Genomic DNA, 20,930 nt, shown 5'->3' with positions numbered 1-20,930 from the left:
TATAATGTTCCTCATTATCTCTAATTATAGTTTTTTGTTTTAAAGTCTATTTTGGGGGCTTCCCTGGTGGTGCAGTGGTTAAGAATCCGCCTGCCAATGCAGGGGACACGGGTTCAAGCCCTGGTCTGAGAAGATCCCACATGCTGTGGAGCAACTAAGCCCATGTGCCACAACTACTGAGCCTGCGCTCTAGAGCCCGTGAGCCACAACTACTGAACCCACGTGCCACAACTACTGAAGCCCACGTGCCTAGAGCCGTGCTCCACAACAAGAGAAGCCACCGCAATGAGAAGCCTGTGCACCTCAACCAAGAGTAGCCCCGCTTGCTGCCACTAGGGAAAGCCCGTGTGCAGCAACCATGATCCAACACAGCCAAAAGTAAATAAATTAAATAAATAAATAAAAAATAAAGTCTATTTTGCTAGATATTTTTATAATCTCTCCAGTTGTGGAATCATACTCCCCTAGACCTCATTGATTCCTCCCATGGTGGCTCCACCTTCTTAACTGAACCCTTTCTCCTTGACATCAGTATCTAATTTGTACCCATGAGATATTTTTTTTTTTTTTAACTTTTGAGTTTATTTATTTATTTATTTATGGCTGTGTTGGGTCTTCGTTTCTGTGCGAGGGCTTTCTCTAGTTGTGGCAAGTGGGGGCCACTCTTCATCGCCGTGTGCGGGCCTCTCATTATCGTGGCCTCTCCTGTTGCGGAGCACAGGCTCCAGACGCGCAGGCTCAGCAACTGTGGCTCACGGGCCCAGTTGCTCCGCGTCACGTGGGATCTTCCCAGACCAGGGCTCGAACCCACGTCCCCTGCATTGGCAGGCAGACTCTCAACCACTGCACCACCAGGGAAGCCCCCATGAGATTTTAATTTGTGGAGATGACTGGCAACACTGCTGGTGGGTGGGCTGAGTCATGACATGAAAATGTACACACTTTAAATACAATGAAACATGACTGAAGACATATTAGGGATTACACTCAGCTATGAATAACAGGAAACACACAGAACCTGCCTGATGTGAGGAAGGTGCTGATGCTACACGGAAGGACTGCATCAGAGCAGTCACTGCACAGTGCAGTAGAGGAACAAACTCTCATGTAGTTATTTTGGACTGTACCACTGTAACTGTCATAGTGGAATGGGGAGCACATAGTCAGGAGCAGTATAAACAGAACAAGGTGTTTACAAATTAGACCTTATACAAATAAGATCTAGAGAACAGGGCGCTCAGTGCTTCAGAGAATATTCTTAACCATGACAGTCTAAATTTCTTACAAGGTGGACACATGAGAGCTTGCAGGAAAATCCAAACTGTACTGGATCTTTAATGTTGAGTTTGGGGACAACTGTAGAAGCCTACAGCTCAGATCAAGTGGAAGTCAAGCAGTCTATGGTGGTTTTGAGGATATACTTGACTGATAGGGAAAATAATGTGGAAAATGGGCTGGAAGCAAGTGTCTACAAAGGCCCTATGCTTCTGTTTCCTTCTATACAGGTGACTTCAAAACCTGATTAAATCATACTTCATTTCTGCATTCCAAGTTTCATGTAAGTTAGGCTTTGGTGACTTCTCACATGGGATCATAAGGCAACACATTCTAGAAAATGTAGTTCACATTACTCACATTAATAAAACAGGATCAAGAAGGGACATTGCCAAATCTAAATTTTATTGTCCTTTCACACATCTCTCTTCTTAATGTAAATTCCATAGTCCAAATCCCAGCCAAAAGAAATGACAAAGTATAAAGGACAAAAGATGAAGATAATTCACAAGAGACTGCACTATGATAAACTTTGCATACTTACAAGTATATAGCAATTATATATTCCACGGAAAATAGAATAAGGATCTTTAGGCAATAAAAAGATAGTTTTCTGCTAAATAAGGTGGAATATATATATATATAAAATGAATAAGGCATATCCAGTACTTGCCATAGGAAGCCAGTGGGAAAAAAAAACCAAACTGGCATTTTTCAATGTCCCTTTCTTTACACATAACTTACAAAATTAGGTAAAAATTAAACCTACTTGCATACTAGAAATAAGCTTCAATTCATGGTTCCAATAGACTTCAACACAGACACACAAAACATTACTAAATGACTAAAAGAAAAAACTACCTATTAATTTTTTAGGAACTCGTTTAATGAGTACCTACAAAATTTTCTCACTTCAATGTGTACTTTGAAAATTAATTAGAAATCCATACTATAGAGAATCACTTTAAGAATGAATCAACTACAAAGAAAATTTATAACATTTCTTTCATGTTGTGAATTTTCAGACAGTATACACATAGTACTTACATGGAGATAATTTCTTTCCAGTGAAGTTTTCATATGACTTTGAAAATATTTGCTAAAATTGAAGTTTCCCTTATTTTTCAGTTATAAGGTTTCTATCGCATGCACATTTTCACATGGTTTTGTAAGGATGTGGGGCAAGTGAAGGTTTTCCTACATAGTTTACATTCAACACAATTCTCTCAACTGCAAGTTCTTCCGTGGCTTTCCAAGGAAATGGGACTGAAGGCTTTCCCACATTCCTTACATATATACTGTTTCTCTCCAGTGTGCACTCTCATGTGTCCTTGGAAACGTTGTGTGATATATGAAGGCTTTCCCACCTTCCTTACATTCAGTTTCTGTCTAGTATGAGTTCTTTCATGTATCTGAATATAACAGAGTGCTGAAAGCTTTGCCATACTGTTTGCAAAAATAGGGTTTCTCTCCAGTGTGAGCTCTTTTATGTATGTGTAATGAACTGGGACAAATAAAGGCTTTCACACATTCCTTACATTCACAGCGCTATTCTCCATTATGAGTTTTTTCATGGTTTTGAAAAGAACTGGGGCAACTGAAGGCTTTCCTACAAGTTCTACATTGATAGGGTTTCTTTCCAGTGTGAGTGTTTTTATGTGCTTGTAAAGAACTGGGACAATCAAAGACTTTCCCACAATCCTTACATTTGCAAGGTCCATCACCAGTATGCATTATCATGTGTCTTTGAACATTTGAGGGATAAATAAAGGCCTTTCCACATTCCTCACATTCATAGAGTTTCTCTCCAGTATGAGTTCTTTCATGTTTTCGAATGCAACTGAGATAAGTGAAGGCTTTACCACATTGCTTACATTCATAGGGCCTCTCCCCAGTATGACTTTTTTCATGTATTTGACGACAACATAGAAAACTGAAGGCCTTACCACATTCCTTACACTTATACAGCTTTTCTCCACTGTGAGTCCTTTCATGACAATGAAAGTAATTGGGACAATCAAAGACTTTTCCACAGTCTTTACATTTATAAGGTCCATCTCCAGTATGCTTCATCCTGTGTCTTTGAAATTTGGTAAGAGAACTGAAGGCTTTCCCACATTCTTTACATACATAGGGTTTCTGTCCAGAATGAGTCCTCTCATGTTTTCGACAGGAATTTGGACAACTGAAAGCTTTACCACAATTTTTACACTTATAGGGCTTTTCTCCACTGTGTCTCCTTTCATGACTTCGAAAGGATCTGGAATAACTGAAGGCTTTACCACATTGCTTACATTCATAGGGTTTCTCTCCAGTATGAGTTCTCTCATGTTTTCGAAAGGAACTTGAACAACTAAAGGTTTTACCACATTTTTTACATTCATAGGGCTTTTCTCCAGTATGTGTCCTTTCATGTCTTCGAATGTAACTGGCACAACTGAAGGCTTTACCACACTGCTTGCATTCATATGGTTTCAATCCACTATGAGTTCTCTCATGTTTTATAAAGTAACTGGGACAATTGAAAGCTTTACCACATTGCCTACATTTATAAGGTTTCTCTCCAGTGTGCATTATTTCATGAATTCGACAGTATCTGAGAGAACTGAGGGCTTTACCACAGTGCTTACATCTGTAGGGTTTCTCTCCAGTATGAGTTCGTTCATGTTTTTGAAAGTTGTGGTGATATCTGAAGGCTTTTCCACATCTTTTACACTCATAGGGTTTCTCTCCAGTGTGAATCCTTTCATGCCTTCGAATAGACTGGCGAAGCTTGAAGGCCTTCCCACATTTCTTACAGTCATAGGGTTTCTCCCCATTGTGAATCTTCTCATGGGTATGTCTGGATTGACGATGCTTGAAGGCTTTCCCACATTCCTTGCATTTATATGGCTTCTCCTCATATTCCTGATACTCACGTGGTTTGGGTATAGTGCGAGATGTCATGTGCCTATTAAAGGATGAATGACGCATGAAGACTCGTCCACATACACTGAATTCACAGTTTTCTTTTTCTGATTATGATTTGAAATTTGGCTAAGTGTTTCCCCATACTGACTACCTTCTTTATTTTTACAGAGTCTCTCTACCATATGACTGCTGTAAAAAATAAGAAGCATATTATTAATGAATTGTTTATTAATTATATTTAGTAATAGTTATGACAATGAAAATTTTACCATTTTAAAGGAAAGTGCACATTTTCTGCACATTCTGATTGAAAGTGAATTTACTAAAGCTCTGCAAGATAATCATAGCAATTATCAAAACAGTAATATTCATAAATGGTGATTCTGAATACTGATTCCAAGTGTACTATTTTTCAAACACTCAACATTTAGTACACATTTGAGAAAAAAGGTTTGATGCAAAAATTCTAAGGTTCATTAATTTTAAGGCTGGGCTGATTTGTTTTATTTCTTTGTTTTACAATGTCATGGCATAACCAATCCTGAGAACAAAGAAAGAAGCTAGAGGAATCAGGCTCCCTGACTTCAGACTATACTACAAAGCCACAGTAATCAAAACAGTATGGTACTGGCACAAAAACAGACCATAGATCAATGGAAAAGGATAGAAAGCCCAGAAATAAACTCATGCACTTATGGTCAATTAATCTATGACAAAAAAGGCAAGAATATACAATAGAGAAAAGACAGTCTCTTCAACAAGTGGTGCTGGGAAAACTGGACAGCCACATGTAAAAGAATGAAATTAGAATATTCTCTAACACCATATACAAAAATAAACTCAAAATGGATTAAAGACCTAAATGTAAGACTGGATACTATAAAACTCCTAGAGGAAAACATAGGCAGAACACTCTTTGACATAAATTGCAGTAATATTTTTTTTGGATCTGTCTCTTAGAGTAATGGAAACAAAAGCAAAAATAAACAAATGGAACCTAATGAAACTTAAAAGCTTTTGCACAGCAAAGGAAACCATAAACAAAATGAAAAGACAACCTACTGAATAGGAGAGAGTATCTGCAAATGATGCAACTGACAAAGGATTAATTTTCAAAATATACAAATAGCTCATACAGCTCAGTATCAAAAAACCAAAGGACCCAATCAGAAAATGGGCAGAAGACTGAAACAGACATTTCTCCAAAGAAGACACACAGATGGCCAACAGGCACATGAAAAGATGCTCCACACCACTAATTATCAGAGAAATGCAAATCAAAACTACGAGGTATCACCTCACACCGGCTAGAATGGCCATCATCAAAAAGTCTACAAACAATAAATGCTGGAGGGGGTGTGGAGAAAAGGGAACCCTCCTACACTGTTGGTAGGAATGTTAATTGGTACAGCCACTCTGGAGAACAGTATGGAGGTTCCATAAAAAAGTAAAAATAGAATTACCATATGATCCAGCAATCCCACTCCTGGGCATATATCTGGAAAAGACAAAAACTCTAATTCGAAAAGAAACATGCACCCCAATATTCATAGAAGCACTATTTACAACACCCAAAACATGGAAGTAACCTAAATGTCCATTGACAGATGAATGGATAAAGAAAATGTGGTATCACTTACACGTGGAATCCAAAAAAATGATACAAATGAACTTATTTATAAAACAGAAACAGACTCACAGACATAGAAAACAAATTTATGGTTACCAAAGGGGAAAGGGTGGGGGAGGGATAAATTGGGAATTTGGGATTAACAGATACACACTACTCTATATAAAACAGATAAACAACAAAGACCTGCTGTATAGCACAGGGAACTATATTCAATACCTTGGAATACCCTATAATGGAAAAGAATTGGAAAAAGAATGGATATATATATATACGTATAACTGAATCACTTTGCTGTACACCTGAAACTAACACAACATTGTAAATCAACTGTACTTGAATAAAAAAAAAAAATGTCATGGCATACTAACATTCTGTCACGAGACATTACTTTCTCATGTGAGTATAACTCACCTTAGATTTGTCCCATGATTTTCATACTGATCTTCAGTAACAGGGTCTTCCCATTTTTCTCCTAAAATGCAGACCAACAACAAAAAAAATCATTGTAAGTTGTAAAATATCAGAGAAAAGTTGTTACATGACAGGTCCATGATGAACTATGACCATGCCTGGTTTATTTACTAATGTAGTCCCTTTCCACATTTCACCTCTTGAAAGTGCTGATGAGCAAGCAACACTGGTTCTCTAATTGACTAAGTAATTAAGTAAGAATGTCATCATCCCTACCTATTGAGGTCAAGTTCTTAAAGGTTTCCTCCATCACATCTCTGTAGAGTTTCTTCTGGGATAGATCCAGCAGAGCCCACTCCTCTGTGGTGAACTTCACACTCACATCCTCAAAGGTCACTGAATCCTAAAACATCCCAAATACGTATGTGAGAGAATGGATAGAATGAAGAGCACCAGCAATCTATACTCAATTCATAGGAAGTTCACATATGACTCTGCGGTCTCCTAACATTTGTTCTATAACTTTGTCATTAGAACTCTCACTCTATGGTGACACTCCCTCATGAATTCAAGAGCATCATGAACACAAGGAATTTACTGCTACATTTGTATTGTGATCACTTCAAGTCTTTATTCCTCTCTTTGTCAAGACATAGAGCACCTTGGAGAAATAAGAGAAACTTGCTATACAGATGAAAGAAATAATCCATTTTAAGCACACCGGTTCATTCTGATAAAAACTTTCTCAGTCCCTCTTTAGTACCCACAATATCGTGCAGCACTATACAAGCACAGGTTCACACCTGCATGAGGTTTTAACAAATACCAACACAGTGAAGAACTGGAAGGTTTTCTTTCTATTCCCATCATCAAACACGAGGCCAAAAGTCCTGTGGAAATCCAACCTGTAACAAGATCCAGATAGTCATATTGTCCTGAAGTATTCCAGGCTAATAGAAGTAGTCAGATCCAGGTGGCTGAATGAAAATATTCTTGTGGAGGAGTATAAATTAAAATTTATATAATATTGATCACATACTCAGTTTTGCTTTCCTTTCTCTATCTCATTTCATGGGGCTAGGAAGTTATTCAGAGTTAGAGCCGAGGCATGAGGAGGAAAACAGGACAACTCACACCTCCACAAAATCCCTACATTCATGTGCCTCAGGATGGCTTCTGAACAATTTTTAGAACACCCATACTGAGATGATAAGATCACAGAAGACCTTTTTTTGGCAGAATCATACAACTATAATCTGGGCCTTGATGACCTTGAGGAACAGGTTAAGACTTAAAGTTTGCAAGGGCTTCATTAAAATCTTCAATGGTTTCATGGTGAATTTGCACAAATTATAAAAATACATAAAGAGTTCAACAATGTTTTCCTCAAAAAAACACACACACAAAAAAAACCCCTTTTCTCTAATATCAGCAAGTGATACCTGACCAGCCACTCTAGAGGCTGTCCTCCCACCTTCTCTCATTTCTGAGCTACCAGGTGGGGCACAGCAGCATGACAGCCCATCCTAGGTATAGGAATTCCCCAGTGGCATAATTTCCTAAATGCTGGTCCCTGAAAGAGACCAATTACCCATTGATGTCCATGTGGAGGGAACAGAAAAAAGGCTCCCATCCATCAATTCTGATGCTAGAATTAGCTTGTTTGGTAGAGCAACATCAACGAAGGAACACCTCTCTTGTTGTGGGTCCAGGGAGTAAGAGGAGCCGCCTAGGGCAGCCCTAATTACTCTTTCTTCACTGGAACAACAGCACTTGCTCATAACAAAGTGCAACCACTTAGTGTGCAAAAGACAGTGAACATTAGCAGGCCCAAGACTGCTTAGCCTTAGAAATGCTTGCTCACAAATTTCATCTTTCACTAGTATCTAGAATCTGTAATTTTGGGAGTAAGCCGACCAACCTTACAGATAAAAGTGCCTCAGTGCTCCTAAAGTGTATATGGTAAACTCCTGTTTTCCTTTGGAGAGTCTGTAATTTTGTTTCATGTTCAGCAGAAGGTGCCTACCTGATCAGCACCCACTTCCCTAAACAACTATGGGCACTGAGTCTCTAATTTGTTACTTGGAGAACTCAGCCCATCCTACGTGGTAACACCAAGAGACAACATTTGAGAGCTTGCTTCTGGTTTCCTCCACACCAAATTTAATTCAATACTAAACAAGACTAATACAAAATATTTAATGATCCTCATGTAAAAAAATTTTTTTTAATTATTGGGTAATGTCAAAGTAGACTGAAGTAAGTAAAACGATGGCATGTGTTCTTGGAAAGAATTCAGCGTCGCCCAGATGTCATCTCTCCCAAATGATATATTTATTAAATTTCACAAATACCTAAAACAGTTTTTAGGACTCGATAAAAACTACTCCTCCAAACCTAATACTAAGAAGGAATGTCCAAAAATGGACAAAGTCTTCCATGGAAAAACATGACAGTCTACCTAACACACTTCTATGGTAATTCAGACAATACAAGTATTAGCAGAAAGGAAAACAAACAGAACAAAGGAAAGGAAAAGTGTCTTCCACAGACCAGCATTTAATATGGAAAGTTGTTCAAGGACAGAACAGGAGAGTAGTGGCAAATATCATGAACTCTTGACTACATAAGGGACAAACTACTATCCACTTGGAAAAATGCAGTGTATTTCCCTCCATTCCATAGACAATCGCCTACTCATTGTAGATTTAAATGTGAAAGATAAAACTAGGCCACTTTTAGAAGTCACAGGTAAATGTTTTATTGATAGAAGAATAGAAAGAGTATCTCATATAAGTAAAAGAATGATCTATAAAGCCAGAGACAAATTCAAATATATTAAAATTAAGGTAGTTAAAAGATACATAAAAAGGAAAATATCTGCAACGTGCACAGATATAAAAATAGAAAAGGGCTACTTTGTAGAGTTAAAATGAACAGACATAATTTTAAAATGGAAAAAGAAGCAAAACATATTTAACAGATATGAAAAGGATAATATATGAAAAAATGTCCATCACCTTGGCAACTGGGTAATAGGACACTAAGATGTCCAGTAAATCCCATTTCACAGTGATTAGAACAAAACTTAGTCAATTTAATAATCCCAAGCGTTGGGACTTCCCTGGTGGTGCAGTGGTTAAGAATCTGCCTGCCAGTGTAGGGGAACGGGTTCAATCCCTGGTCTGGGAAGATCCCACATGCCACGGAGCAACTAAGCCTGTGCGCCACAACTACTGAGCCTGCATGCCACAACTACTGAAGCCTGCGCACCCTAGAGCCCATGCTTTGCAACAAGAGAAGCCACCACAATGAGAAGCCTGCACACTGCAATGAAGAGTAGCCCCCGCTTGCCACAACTAGAGAAAGCCCGCGCACAGCAACGAAGATCCAACGCAGCCAAAAAAAAAAAAAAAAAAAAAAGAAGAAAAAGAAAAAAAACCCCCAAGTGTTGAAGACCACTGGGGAAAAAAAATCATTAAATTATGCACAGATGGAGGAATGGTCAAGTGATATACTCCATTGCTCTTTCCTGTGAATATGAACTTGATCACTATTTACAGCCCAGCAATTTCCAACAACGTCCACAGAATTTATTGCATAGTTGCACTTGGAGAGATATACAAGGATGACATACACTAATATCAACAGATCTGAAGGTTTTATCAATAAAACAGTAAAGCAAAGAGTACTGCAAAAAATGCAGCATGTTACCTATTCTATAACTGTTATGGTCTCCTGCACAGACAGATGAAGCCTCGCCCGAGATTTAGTTCAGATGTCTGCACTGATGATAACATATACACACCTAAAGAGCATGAAAGGGGTTTCTTAACTTCTATAATGGAAGTGTTTGGGAAAAGGAAAGGAAGCCTCTCAAGAAGGTGAAAAATGCCTTGAGACATCAAGGAAAGAAGGAAAGGAGCCTGGCCTGGGTTTTTTATTGAGCTTAGGGGATGGGCTAGGGTGAGAATTCAAGTACACGAGCAAGGCCTTCTGTGGATTCAATCACTTGCCAGAACCAAAGGAAGGGACACTGAGGCTTTCTTATCACCATGTACAGATGTGGGCACAAGTAGATGAAAGAAAGAGGAAGTAAGGTTTAAAGTTGTTAGCAGTCAAACATCAAAAAAAGGAGTGAGAGACTTCTTATCTATGGTCTGGTATCTAAGGAGCTTGGAAGTCAGCTTCTGGTACCTTCTAGTCCTCAGAAGAAAAAAAGCCAAGAAACTTAAAAGCAACAACTCTTCCATCAGAGAGCTGAGGTCACAGGGTAAATTGCTGTCTCCAAATTAGAAACAGAAACAAAAAAGTATACCCAGACACCTGAAACTAAAACAACATTGTAAATCAACTGTACTCCAATAAAAATTTTAAAATAAAATTGGAACAATACAGAGAAGATCAGCAGGATGACATGCAAATTCATGAGGCGTTCCATATTTTTATAAAAATACTGAATGCTGTACACCTGAAACTAATATAATACTGTAAATCAACTGTAAAAATAAACAAATAAAAATAAATAAATAAATAAATATATACCCAGAATAGTCTCTTCTTTCTAACAAGGCCTGTCCTGAAAACAATCTATTTCACAAGCGCACAACTAATTGGGATTTTGCTAGAGCCTAACTGACCTGGGGGTGTAGGGAAATAGCCAATGTGAGTCTCTTTTAGCATTTTCTGCTCTCAAAGGTGGGGGCACCTCTGAGGATAATAGTGGTTTTTTCCCCTCCTAACAACAAATATGCGGTGTCCCAATGCCACTTCTCCAACTCTCTGTCACCAAATAGATGTCCAACGGTTCAATTCAATTCAAACACTAACTCACATATGTTACACTCTCTAGATTTAAGCGCTCAGTCCTAGACAATGTCTCTACTTCAGATGCCAGACACAAATGGCGTGCCTTGGTTACCAACATTTCTACTCAGCTGTCTACAAATCACAGATTTCCTTGACACACCATCAGGTTTCGTAATTTACTTAAAACAAAAGACACTCCATCACCCTTATTACTCAAGTCATTCCAAGGACTTCAAAAGGTTTTTGCTAGGAACGCAGGACAAAGACCAAACATCTTTCTCATTATATCACAGAAAGTCAAACCCAGAGATACAGGATCACTAAAAGATTGAGATCAAATCAGTGTTCTAGAGAATGCTTCCCCTCTGCCCACATCTACTTCTACATCAACTGGCCTCTTGTTTAATATAAATTGACTATACAGAAAAACCTAGATGCTTTCCGGTAACATCAAGAAGAAGACAAGGATGTCCCCTCTCACCATTCCTTTATCAATCTTATACTGGAATTTTTAGCTAATGCAATCAGACAGGAAAAGTAAATAAAAAGGACAAAAAATGAGAAGAAATAAAACTGCCTTGGCTGGCATACGACAAGACTATCTTTGGAGAAAAGCTCAAAGAATTCCAATAGCAAAAAAAAAAAACAAAAAACAAAGGACCTTGAACTACTAAGAAAGTAGAGGAAGGTTGAAGATTAAAATGTTAACATGCAAAAGTCAACTGCTTTCCTATAGATCCACACATAATAGTGAACTCAACTTTGACGAAGGACCAAAGGCAATTAAATAGAAAGAATTTAGTCTTTTCAACAAATAATGCTGGAAAAATTGGATATCCAAATGCAGAACGAAGAAATGAATCTAGACAGAGATTTAAAACCTTTCATAAAAATTAACCCAAAATGGATCAGAGTACTTAGTGTAAAATGTAAAACTACAACACTCCAAAAAGATAACATATGAGAAAATCTAGGTGACCTTGGTTTTGGTGATTAATTTTTAGATACAAAAGCAAATGCAAGATCCAAAAGATAAAAATAACTTTGACTTCATTAAAACGAAAAACTCCTGCTCAGTGAAACACAGTGCTAAGAGAATGAAAACACAAGCCACAGACCGGCAGAAAATCCTTGGAAATCATTTAAATGATAAAGCACTGGTATCCAAAACATCCAAAGGACTCTTAAAACTGAACAAAAAGAAGACAACTTAATTAAAAATGAGCAAAAGATCTGCACACACATTTTATTGACGATATACAGATGGTAAATAAGCACGTGAAAAAATTCTTATTACCAGGAAACTGAAAATAAAAGAATGAGATATCACCCAACACTTCCTACAATGGCTAAAATTACAAACCTTCAGAACACCAAATAATGGCAAAGATGAAGAGCTGGTGGTAATGGAAAATGGAAAGCTGGTGGATTTTTGATGTGGATCTGTGAAGCCATCAGTGGAAAACTAAATCTCTCAGAAAATAGAAATTAAACAGTTGGTGGTGCTTTTGAGGATAAGCTTGATTGGAAGATCAAAGAATGTGGAAATATTTAAAGGAGCAAATAATCTGAAATTACTTAAAATATATTGGGAAAAAACACTCTTCTGTTTTCAACACCAAAAGCTGTCCTTTGATGAGATCAATTTAGTAAAAGTGATAAGTATCTAGTCAACATAACAGAGAAAAGAGGGAAGACAGAAATTACTCATATCAGAAATGAAAGAAGGGGGAAATGAACATGAAAAAGGACTTGATACCATCCAATATCCATTTATGATGACAAACTAATAATAGAGGGGAACTCTCTCTTTTTGAGAAAGAACATTTACGTGACACCTGTAGCTAACATCATACTTAGTAGTGGGAAACTAGATGCTTTACTGGTAAGACAGGAATGGAACAGAGCAAGAAGATTCCTCTCACCTCTCCTATTCAACACTATACGACAAACACACACACACAAAGAAAAAAATAAAAACAAAACACATTGTACTAGAAGCCCTAGTCAATGCAGTAAGAAAAGAAAAGGAAATAAAAGATATACAGATTGGGAAGCAAGAAATAAAACTGTCTTTGTTCTATATGACATGATTGTCTATGTAAAATATCTGAAAGAATCTACAACAGAGATTACTCTTGGAATTAATAAGAGCAGAGTAAGGTTGAAGGATACCAAAGGAAATAAGGTATCAAGCCATGAAAACACATGGAGGAACCCAAAAGGGACTTCCCTGGTGGTCCAGTGGTTAAGACACCGTGCTCCCAATGCAGGGTTTGATCCCTAGTCGGGAAACTATGATTCCCCATGCCATGTGGCCAAATTAAAAAAAAAAAAAGTATACTGCTAAGTGAAAGAAGCCAATCTCACAAAGCTACACACTGTATGATTCCAAGTATGTGACAATCTGGAAAAAACAAAACTATGAGCCAAGAAAAAAATCTCTGATTGTGAAGGATTTGAGGGTTCAAGGGAAGAATGAATGAATAGGTTGGGCATATAGGATTTTTAGGGAAATGAAACTATGCTATAGGATACAGAAATGAAATGAAGGATTTATGTCATTAAACATTTGCCAGGATCTACAGATCTTTTAACACAGGAGTCAATGCTACTGTAAACTGTATACTTTAATGTATCAACATTCACTGAACAATTTTAACAAATGTTCCACACACAAGATTTAAAATTAGTGTAAACTGTGTGGATGCACAGCGGTTATGTGGGAACTCCCTGTACTCTCTATTTTTCTTTTTTTGTAAACCTAAAATTGCTCTAAAAAAAACACTGAAGTAAATTAGAAAAAAAAAAAAAAGTTGAAGACAGACTCATTGCAATTCACCCCTGATGACTGATGACCAAAACGGGACACCTTTCATACAACTGATCTGAACCTATTTCAATAAGCCAGTATGGTGCTCCATGAGCCTGAGACCTGTTACGGAAGTGAAACTTCAACTGAATGTCATGTTGGAGAGCAGCACTGTATATTCTGAGAAGTGCCACGGTTATTACCAGTCATGTTTGGGACTCCAACATGGATAAGAGTGTCCTGGTGAGTCCCTATATTGTGGACCTAGTATATGTACAGATGAGAATAACCTTGATTTCTATTTTGGATATCTCTAAATCAAGAGATCCCAACATTTCTTTTAATATAAAGGGGCAATTCTTAGACATCGTCCAAAAGGCTGTGAATACATGTAGATGGGGCCAATTTTTGGCCAGTATCAAGATGACTCTCTGATGTTTGGTTAGCTGTGTGGTTTGGTCATTTATCAGGGATATCACAAGGGATGAGAGCAGCAACTCTCCACTGAGCTCATCATGCACGAATGCATATTGTCATCCTTAAAGTCTATGCACACCCCAGAGCTATGCATTCAGTTAATCCCAAGAAACTCCCGAGGCAAGTCTCCATCTGGGGGAGTGGTGACCTCTTCCAAGACCACAGCATCCTTTAATGGACTGAAGAGAGAACAGGCCACCCTCCTGCTGGAGGCATAAACCAGGACAGGTTTTGCTCCATAATGTCACGCGGTGGTGCTGGTAGGCATGCCAACCCGATGGGGTGCTAGTTCTAGGGTCAAAGGCACAATGGGCAGCTTAGCAGAGGGTCACAAGCTCAGTGCTTATGAGACCCTTTCTTTTCTTTTTTTTTTCTTTTTGGCTGCGTTGGGTCTTCGTTGCTGTGCGCGGGCTTTCTCTGGTTATGGCGAGCGGGGGCTACTCTTCATTGTGGTGCACGGGCTTCTCATTGCGGTGGCTTCTCTTGTTGCGGAGCACGGGCTCTAGGCGCGCGGGCTTCAGTAGTTGTGGCTCGCGGGCTCTAGAGCGCAGGCTCAGTAGTTGTGGCACACGGGCTTAGTTACTCCACGGCATGTGGAATCTTCCCAGGCCAGGGCTCGAACCTGTGTCCCTTGCATTGGCAGGCGGATTCTTAACCACTGCGCCACCAGGGAAGCCCCGAGACCTTTTATTTTCAAGAAAGCTCAGTGTGTGACAGTCACTGCAGCTCTAATGGCAAACAGTGTGAGGCACAGGGCAGTTTCTTGCATCAGAAGTCTATGGACAATTTAAGGCCACAATTTAAGGTAACTCCAGGAGGTATGAAAGGTCACTGAAAACTCTACAGTGAAGGAGGCTAAGAGGATTCTAACACGAGTTAGTGTTATGTATGGCTGTTGTACGGCAATTTAAACACAGTCTAGAGCCTTCTGTGGTAGGGGTGACCTCAAGGTGGGCAAATTTCCAAGCAATAGCAAATATGGGCTCAAGTAAAATTAGTAAACAAGGAAAACGTTGCCTCCCAACACCAAAAGGACCCAGCAGATCTTGTGGGTACTGAAAAAGACTATGTAACTATTTCTTCACAGTGTCAGAGAGGGAGCAGCCATCTGATTATAAAAGAATTTTCAGGAACTTGACCAAGGCATGAGGGTCTTATCTTATGCGTGGGTCAACGGCCCATTCACCTCGTATGAGCTCCCATTCCAATACTAGTTCTGAATGAGTGTGAAATGAATATCCTCAGAGGAGGACGTCGTTAGTGTGATGTCATACCTGTGCTCCTGGAGCAAAGTGCATGCAGTGCAGATCCTACCTGCAGAGACTGTGAAATGGCAAGGCTGCTGAGGTTCCCTGAGGATAACCAGGTAAAGATGTATCATGTCTCTTCCTCCATGACATATAATTTAAGTAACCCAAGCTTAAATCAGTTAAAACTAATTCCTTTGCTGTGTTACAGTGAGGTTATTGTGTCGTCCCTAATAACTCAGAGGGTCAGGATCTTTGTTGCAGTAGAGGGAGAAGCAGCTGCAGCAGAGGTGCTGCTGATGAGCCCTCTGGTATTTGGAGAGTATACTCAGTCCACCATCTACTGGCTCCCTTCCCTCTCTTTTTTTTCTTTCTCTTTTAAATAACTGCTCTTTAAGAAGTAACCCCTAGGCTCACCTCATTCACGGGGTATAATCGTATTCATACACCCTAATGTAACGGGGCTATTTGCTCTCTTGCCTTGTTACGAAAGTCCTTTTACACACACATATGTGTGTGTGTGTGTGTGTGTATATGTGTGTGTGTGTGTGTGTATATATATATATATAGATAGATAGATTTTTTTCCCCCCTCTTTGCCAAGCCACTCAGCTTGCGGTATCTTAGCTTCCCAACCAGGGACTGAACCTGGGCCACAGCGGTGAAAGCACCGAGTCCTAACCACTGGACCACCAGAGAATTCCCAGGCCTTCTATATTTTATTAACTGACCTGATTAAGCTGTACTAACTTCACAGAATGCATTAAAGTATTTTACTTTGTCCTCCTAAACTTCATCCCCCCCAGCAGGATAATCATTAACCAAACCCTAATTCCTAAGAATAACAGCGCTTTCGACTAGCTGTTTTCCAAGGCTAGATGGTATCTACAGATAAGGGTGACTTAGGAGCTGGGACCTCCTGCCTTCTGGGAAAATGCCACAAAAAGATGAAAAACTGCCCTCTCACTTCTCCTCCTAGCATAAAAGAAACCTAAATTCTTTTCTGAATTAAGATGGTTCTTTAGGAACCTAGTTAGTCCACCTTCTCGGTTTGCTGACTTTCAGAATAAAGTCGCTACTTCTTGCCCCAACACCTCACCTCTCATTTTATTGGCCTGTCATGCAGCTGTAAGCAGATAAGTTAGGGGAACCCCAGTGAAAGAGAACCCTGGCTTTCTTGACATAAGAGAAGCCATTTCTGGCCTAAGCCATTTTGTGATCTAAGCCTGGCCACAATGCTTGCCCTTGAACAGGTCTCAGTAATCAATGACCTTAAGGAAAAAAGGAATGAAAGAACAGAGAAAAAGTAGTCAAACGATAGTGCAGTGATACAGCAGAGTCCTAGTTCCTCCTCAAGGGATATAGATATATATACAAAATAATATATCTTTGAGTTCTGCAGGAACTAAGGCCCCCACCCAGGTGGAGGACGGAATGATGATGTTGACCCTCCTGACTTCATAAACCAAAGCTTGGACTCTGTCGACCTTTGCCCCAATTTTATGCTGAATTCTCCTCTGCTCAATCCCCTTCATGAATATGCATGTACCCTTAGCTTAAAACTTCCCCAATTTTGTTGTTCAGGGTGACAATGCTTTGGGAAAGATCCCCAGTGTTCTCCTTACTTGCTGCAAGTAACAATAAATCCTTCCTTCTCCCGATCTTTGGCTTGGTTGTGTCTATTGGCTCAACACCCACCAAAAGGTGAACCCAGTTTTTGGGTACCACAGTGAGCAGTATGAGCTTGAACTTGGTAACACTAAGACCTCTCCTAAAGTTGGGAGACACCAGCCTCAGACACATCTTCACTCCAAACACATAGATGGGTTACACCCAAGACATCCACCTAGAAACACTGTAAGGAGGGCCCCATTCCCATACTCCTGCTCCCAAAGGACAAAGAATTACAGAAACTGCCAATTCAGAATCCTCTGTATATAGAACCCAGGGTTGTTGGGATCAACAATGCCACATAGGGCAGGAGAGCGCACAGGAGGAGACCCCGACAAACAGCAGCTCACGGAGCAGGAGCTTCCAGGCTTTCTTATCAGCCTGTCCAGGTAAGAAGCGCTAGGGGAAAAGGGAGGGGTGAGGCTTAAGTTTTCAGTAGTTAAACATCAAATATGTGGATCCCCACCAACCCACCCCAGAACAAACAGAAGAAAAATGTGCATTCACCATGACTTGGTTTTATATAAAGAAACACTAGCAGGATGATGGAAGTAATCAAAACTGGTTCTTTGAAGACGGCTGCAGTAAGGGCACAGAAGGGGAGTGGGATATGTGGGCAGGGAGTTGTCTTAAGTCAGTTTCCTATCTTAGGGATTTTTTTAACCTTCCCATGAATTATTTATTTAAAAGAAGGAGAAAAAATTTTATATGCCATATTTTGCTATGCTTAATAATTATTTTAAATTAACTTTTACATTTAAATATTAATTTAATTTTAACTTTTCTACATAGGAAACCACACCAAGACTTAATCCTTTAAACAGTAAGGTGTATAAGACTGCAGACTGTAAATAATTTACAAGTCCCTTTCTAACGAAAAGGACTAGGGGCATTACAGTTTGCCCTTCCACTATATTTCACACTGGTGATGTTTTCAGGAACGAATGGCATACTCTAATACACTAGGACTTGCAAAGTAAGAGCTGAAGTAAACTAAGAATTTCAAATATTTACAGAGGCTTTGAGGATTTTCCTCTTACAGATGAAAATAGAAATTGAATTGTTTTTTTCCTCACATCCATTAAAATAGGAACTCATTTACCTTAGGAATAGTATAATAGCCTTTTAAATGTCAAATTTCTCTAGGGACAGGCACGTACACTGACCTAAAAATGGAAAAAGCACCTGAGAACTTAAATACACCCATCTCACATCTTGAGATTCTCTTGCCTAAATGGAATAAAAATTCTATTTGATTCCAGTTTTCTTGCCTTACATCGTATCTCTCGATCAACTTACATTTTAAAATCCCAAGTGCTAGTGCAAACTAGAGTTAAAGGGCTGCAATATTTAGGATAAAAGAATCCAAATACTGAAATCAAAACAGATAAGCAGGCTGCTTCCCTCAAATTCAGAAGAAAACCCCATTTTCAGAAAGTTGAACATATTCCAGACTTGGTATCTAACACTCCAGGTTGAGATGGAACCCCTAGAGTGGGTCAGTCCCTGGTGAAGGAGGGTAGGGACAGGTTAGCAGCCACACGAATGATCTCTGGGAGCTCTACACGCCCTTCCCTCTCCTGTAAGCATGGAAGCACTCCCTTCCCCAGGCTTCTCTTGTCACAAGTCAGGAAACTGTCAGCCTGATTCAGTTTAGGGCTCTGACCCAAAGGAACTCCCCAATTCATAAACCTTCTGTCCATGAGACAGAACACCTGATCTTCACAGACTCTCAGTGTGTACAAATTACACTAACTGCACGTACACTGTGGATGCAAAACTCAAACACTCTGTCTGAAAGTGTCTAGGCCTACGGAACTACAACTACAACCTAAAAAAGGCATCATCCCCACCCCCACGTGCAGGTGCACCGCCAGCTTTCCAAAGCTCTGCATCTTCTCTCACTATAAAGTTTTCTTCTGTGGTGGATGCGAACAGGTAGGACACCTGCAAGGGTAAGGCTTCCCAGGAAGAACGAACTAGGTTTCGGAGTACTTCCCTTTCCAGCCTCAAGGGGGTCTTAGTGAGGCTCACTGACCACAGGCCTCTACTCTCCCTGGACTTGCTTTGGATCCCTGAAATTTTAAATGACACAAAGCCAGTTTTTGAACAATACAGCAGAATAACTTAAATCCAGTGTTTACGTGGGAAGGAGGAAAGAAAATGGTAAGGCACTTTAGTAGTTCAAGCAGAAAACCCCAAATATCTATTCCACCCAGAATAAAAGATGTCAGTTAATTATTATTTCCATGGCAAGAAATCCATTTGTAAATAATTAACTATACTTGAACACTTTTGGTCTAAGCCCTGCAATTTCATTTAAAAATATCCAAAAGTAAGCACAGACCTCAGAAACTTACTACACACGTTCAGGGAAAGAAAGAGTGGGACCAAAATTCTTAACAAATGTAATGTAATACAAGAATATTTTATCTTCCCTCAGAGTCACCTCTTTCTTGCCTGTTTGGAACTATTTTATACTGTCCTTATAGCTCTATTGATTAAATACGTTTTTCCTTTATTGAAAACTGCAGACTAAGTCGGTAAATCTCTTTAAAGTTACAAACCCAGGGATAGGCAGTCCTGACAGTTTCCACAAAAATAAACTCCATCCAAAGGACTTCCCATAGGATGTATGTGTCCTGTAAAGATTCTGGGGGAGAGGCACAAGGTTTTCATACAATGTACATGGTTCCGTGTGGTTATTCGGCTTTCTTCTCATGTAAAACATCCACAGATAAAAAAAAAAAAAATAAATCTTTAAGAGCCATCCATGGCTCTGTGGGAAAAGGATAAACAGTTAAAATATTGGGTCCCTTTGAAATGCACCACAGAGGACAAACAGTTGATAGTGATGCTGTGATTCGGAAAGGCGAAGATGGCTTTGGGAATGAGAGGAGGGATCTGGAAATTTAGGTATTTATTGCCAGAGCTAGGCTGGGGAAACAGAGCTGTGAATTTGAAACCCTGCTCTAAAAACCGGAACACTCGTAACACTCAGAAGAAAACGAGTCCCGCTGACGTGAAAGGAGAGACTGTGGACTCCACAGAGCACAGTTCCTCCAACGCAGGATCCCCGGAGACCCAGTCACGACTGTTCCCTGATGACCCCCCCTGTGGTCACCGCACAGTCTGGGGGAGACGACAGACTGTGGGCGCAGAGGTGCCCAGAGAGGCTCCGGGGTGAGGGCCCAAGTCGCCGCGCGCAGTGACGGGACAGGACGCCCGGGGTTCCGGCTGCCGGCCCCGCCCCCACGCTGCCAGACCGAGGGGACTGAGGTCCGAGCGGAGACACACGCGGCTCGGGTCCGCATACCCCGGAGTTGACCGCGGTCAGACCCGGGTCCTGCCAGGGCCGGTTCCGACCAGACACTCCACCGCGTCTCCACATCGCTGGGCAGCGCACTTACCATTTCTAGGTTTCCCTGAGTCCCTCCTATGACTCCCACGACCGCTGCAAACCACAGCGCAAGGGACACTACGGCAAAGCCACAGAGAAGATTAAGGACGAGTAGGGATGTTTGCGCCAATGGAGTGCGTCTCCCCACCCACTTTCCCCAGCGGGGTTCTTGATTGGACAGTTTGAGAGGCCTCGCCCCCCACGCTTGACTGACAGCGGGGCAGGAGGATGAATGTCTGCGTAACCAGATTCTGCGGGTGGGCGGCGACCTGACCCGGCAAAGGAT

The 20,930-nt window shown here is 40.2% G+C and overlaps 1 protein-coding gene across 1 annotated transcript; it reads right to left on the bottom strand.

Moving 5' to 3' along the window:
* Positions 1-1,659: 1,659 nt before the first annotated feature.
* On the bottom strand, positions 1,660-20,914 carry LOC309624698 (uncharacterized protein). Its single transcript, XM_082383085.1, has 4 exons — positions 20,655-20,914; positions 6,506-6,632; positions 6,230-6,290; positions 1,660-4,225 (listed from the first exon to the last, which is right to left on the bottom strand). The coding sequence occupies exons 1-4, from the start codon at positions 20,655-20,657 to the stop codon at positions 2,824-2,826; spliced, it is 1,593 nt and encodes a 530-aa protein (XP_082239211.1). The 5' UTR covers positions 20,658-20,914; the 3' UTR covers positions 1,660-2,823.
* Between the last annotated feature and the right edge of the window lie 16 nt (positions 20,915-20,930).

This window comes from Balaenoptera borealis, assembly GCF_965194805.1.
Source record: "Balaenoptera borealis genome assembly, chromosome: 2".
NCBI lineage: Eukaryota > Metazoa > Chordata > Mammalia > Artiodactyla > Balaenopteridae > Balaenoptera > Balaenoptera borealis.
This window is presented reverse-complemented; position numbering and strand designations above follow the sequence as displayed.

Coding starts and splice junctions, on each gene's coding strand:
- LOC309624698 (XM_082383085.1), bottom strand. Junction 6,291..6,505: donor TAAGAACTTGACCTCAATAG/GTAGGGATGATG, acceptor TCTGCATTTTAG/GAGAAAAATGGGAAGACCCT. Junction 4,226..6,229: donor AATCATGGGACAAATCTAAG/GTGAGTTATACT, acceptor ATCCTTTAATAG/GCACATGACATCTCGCACTA.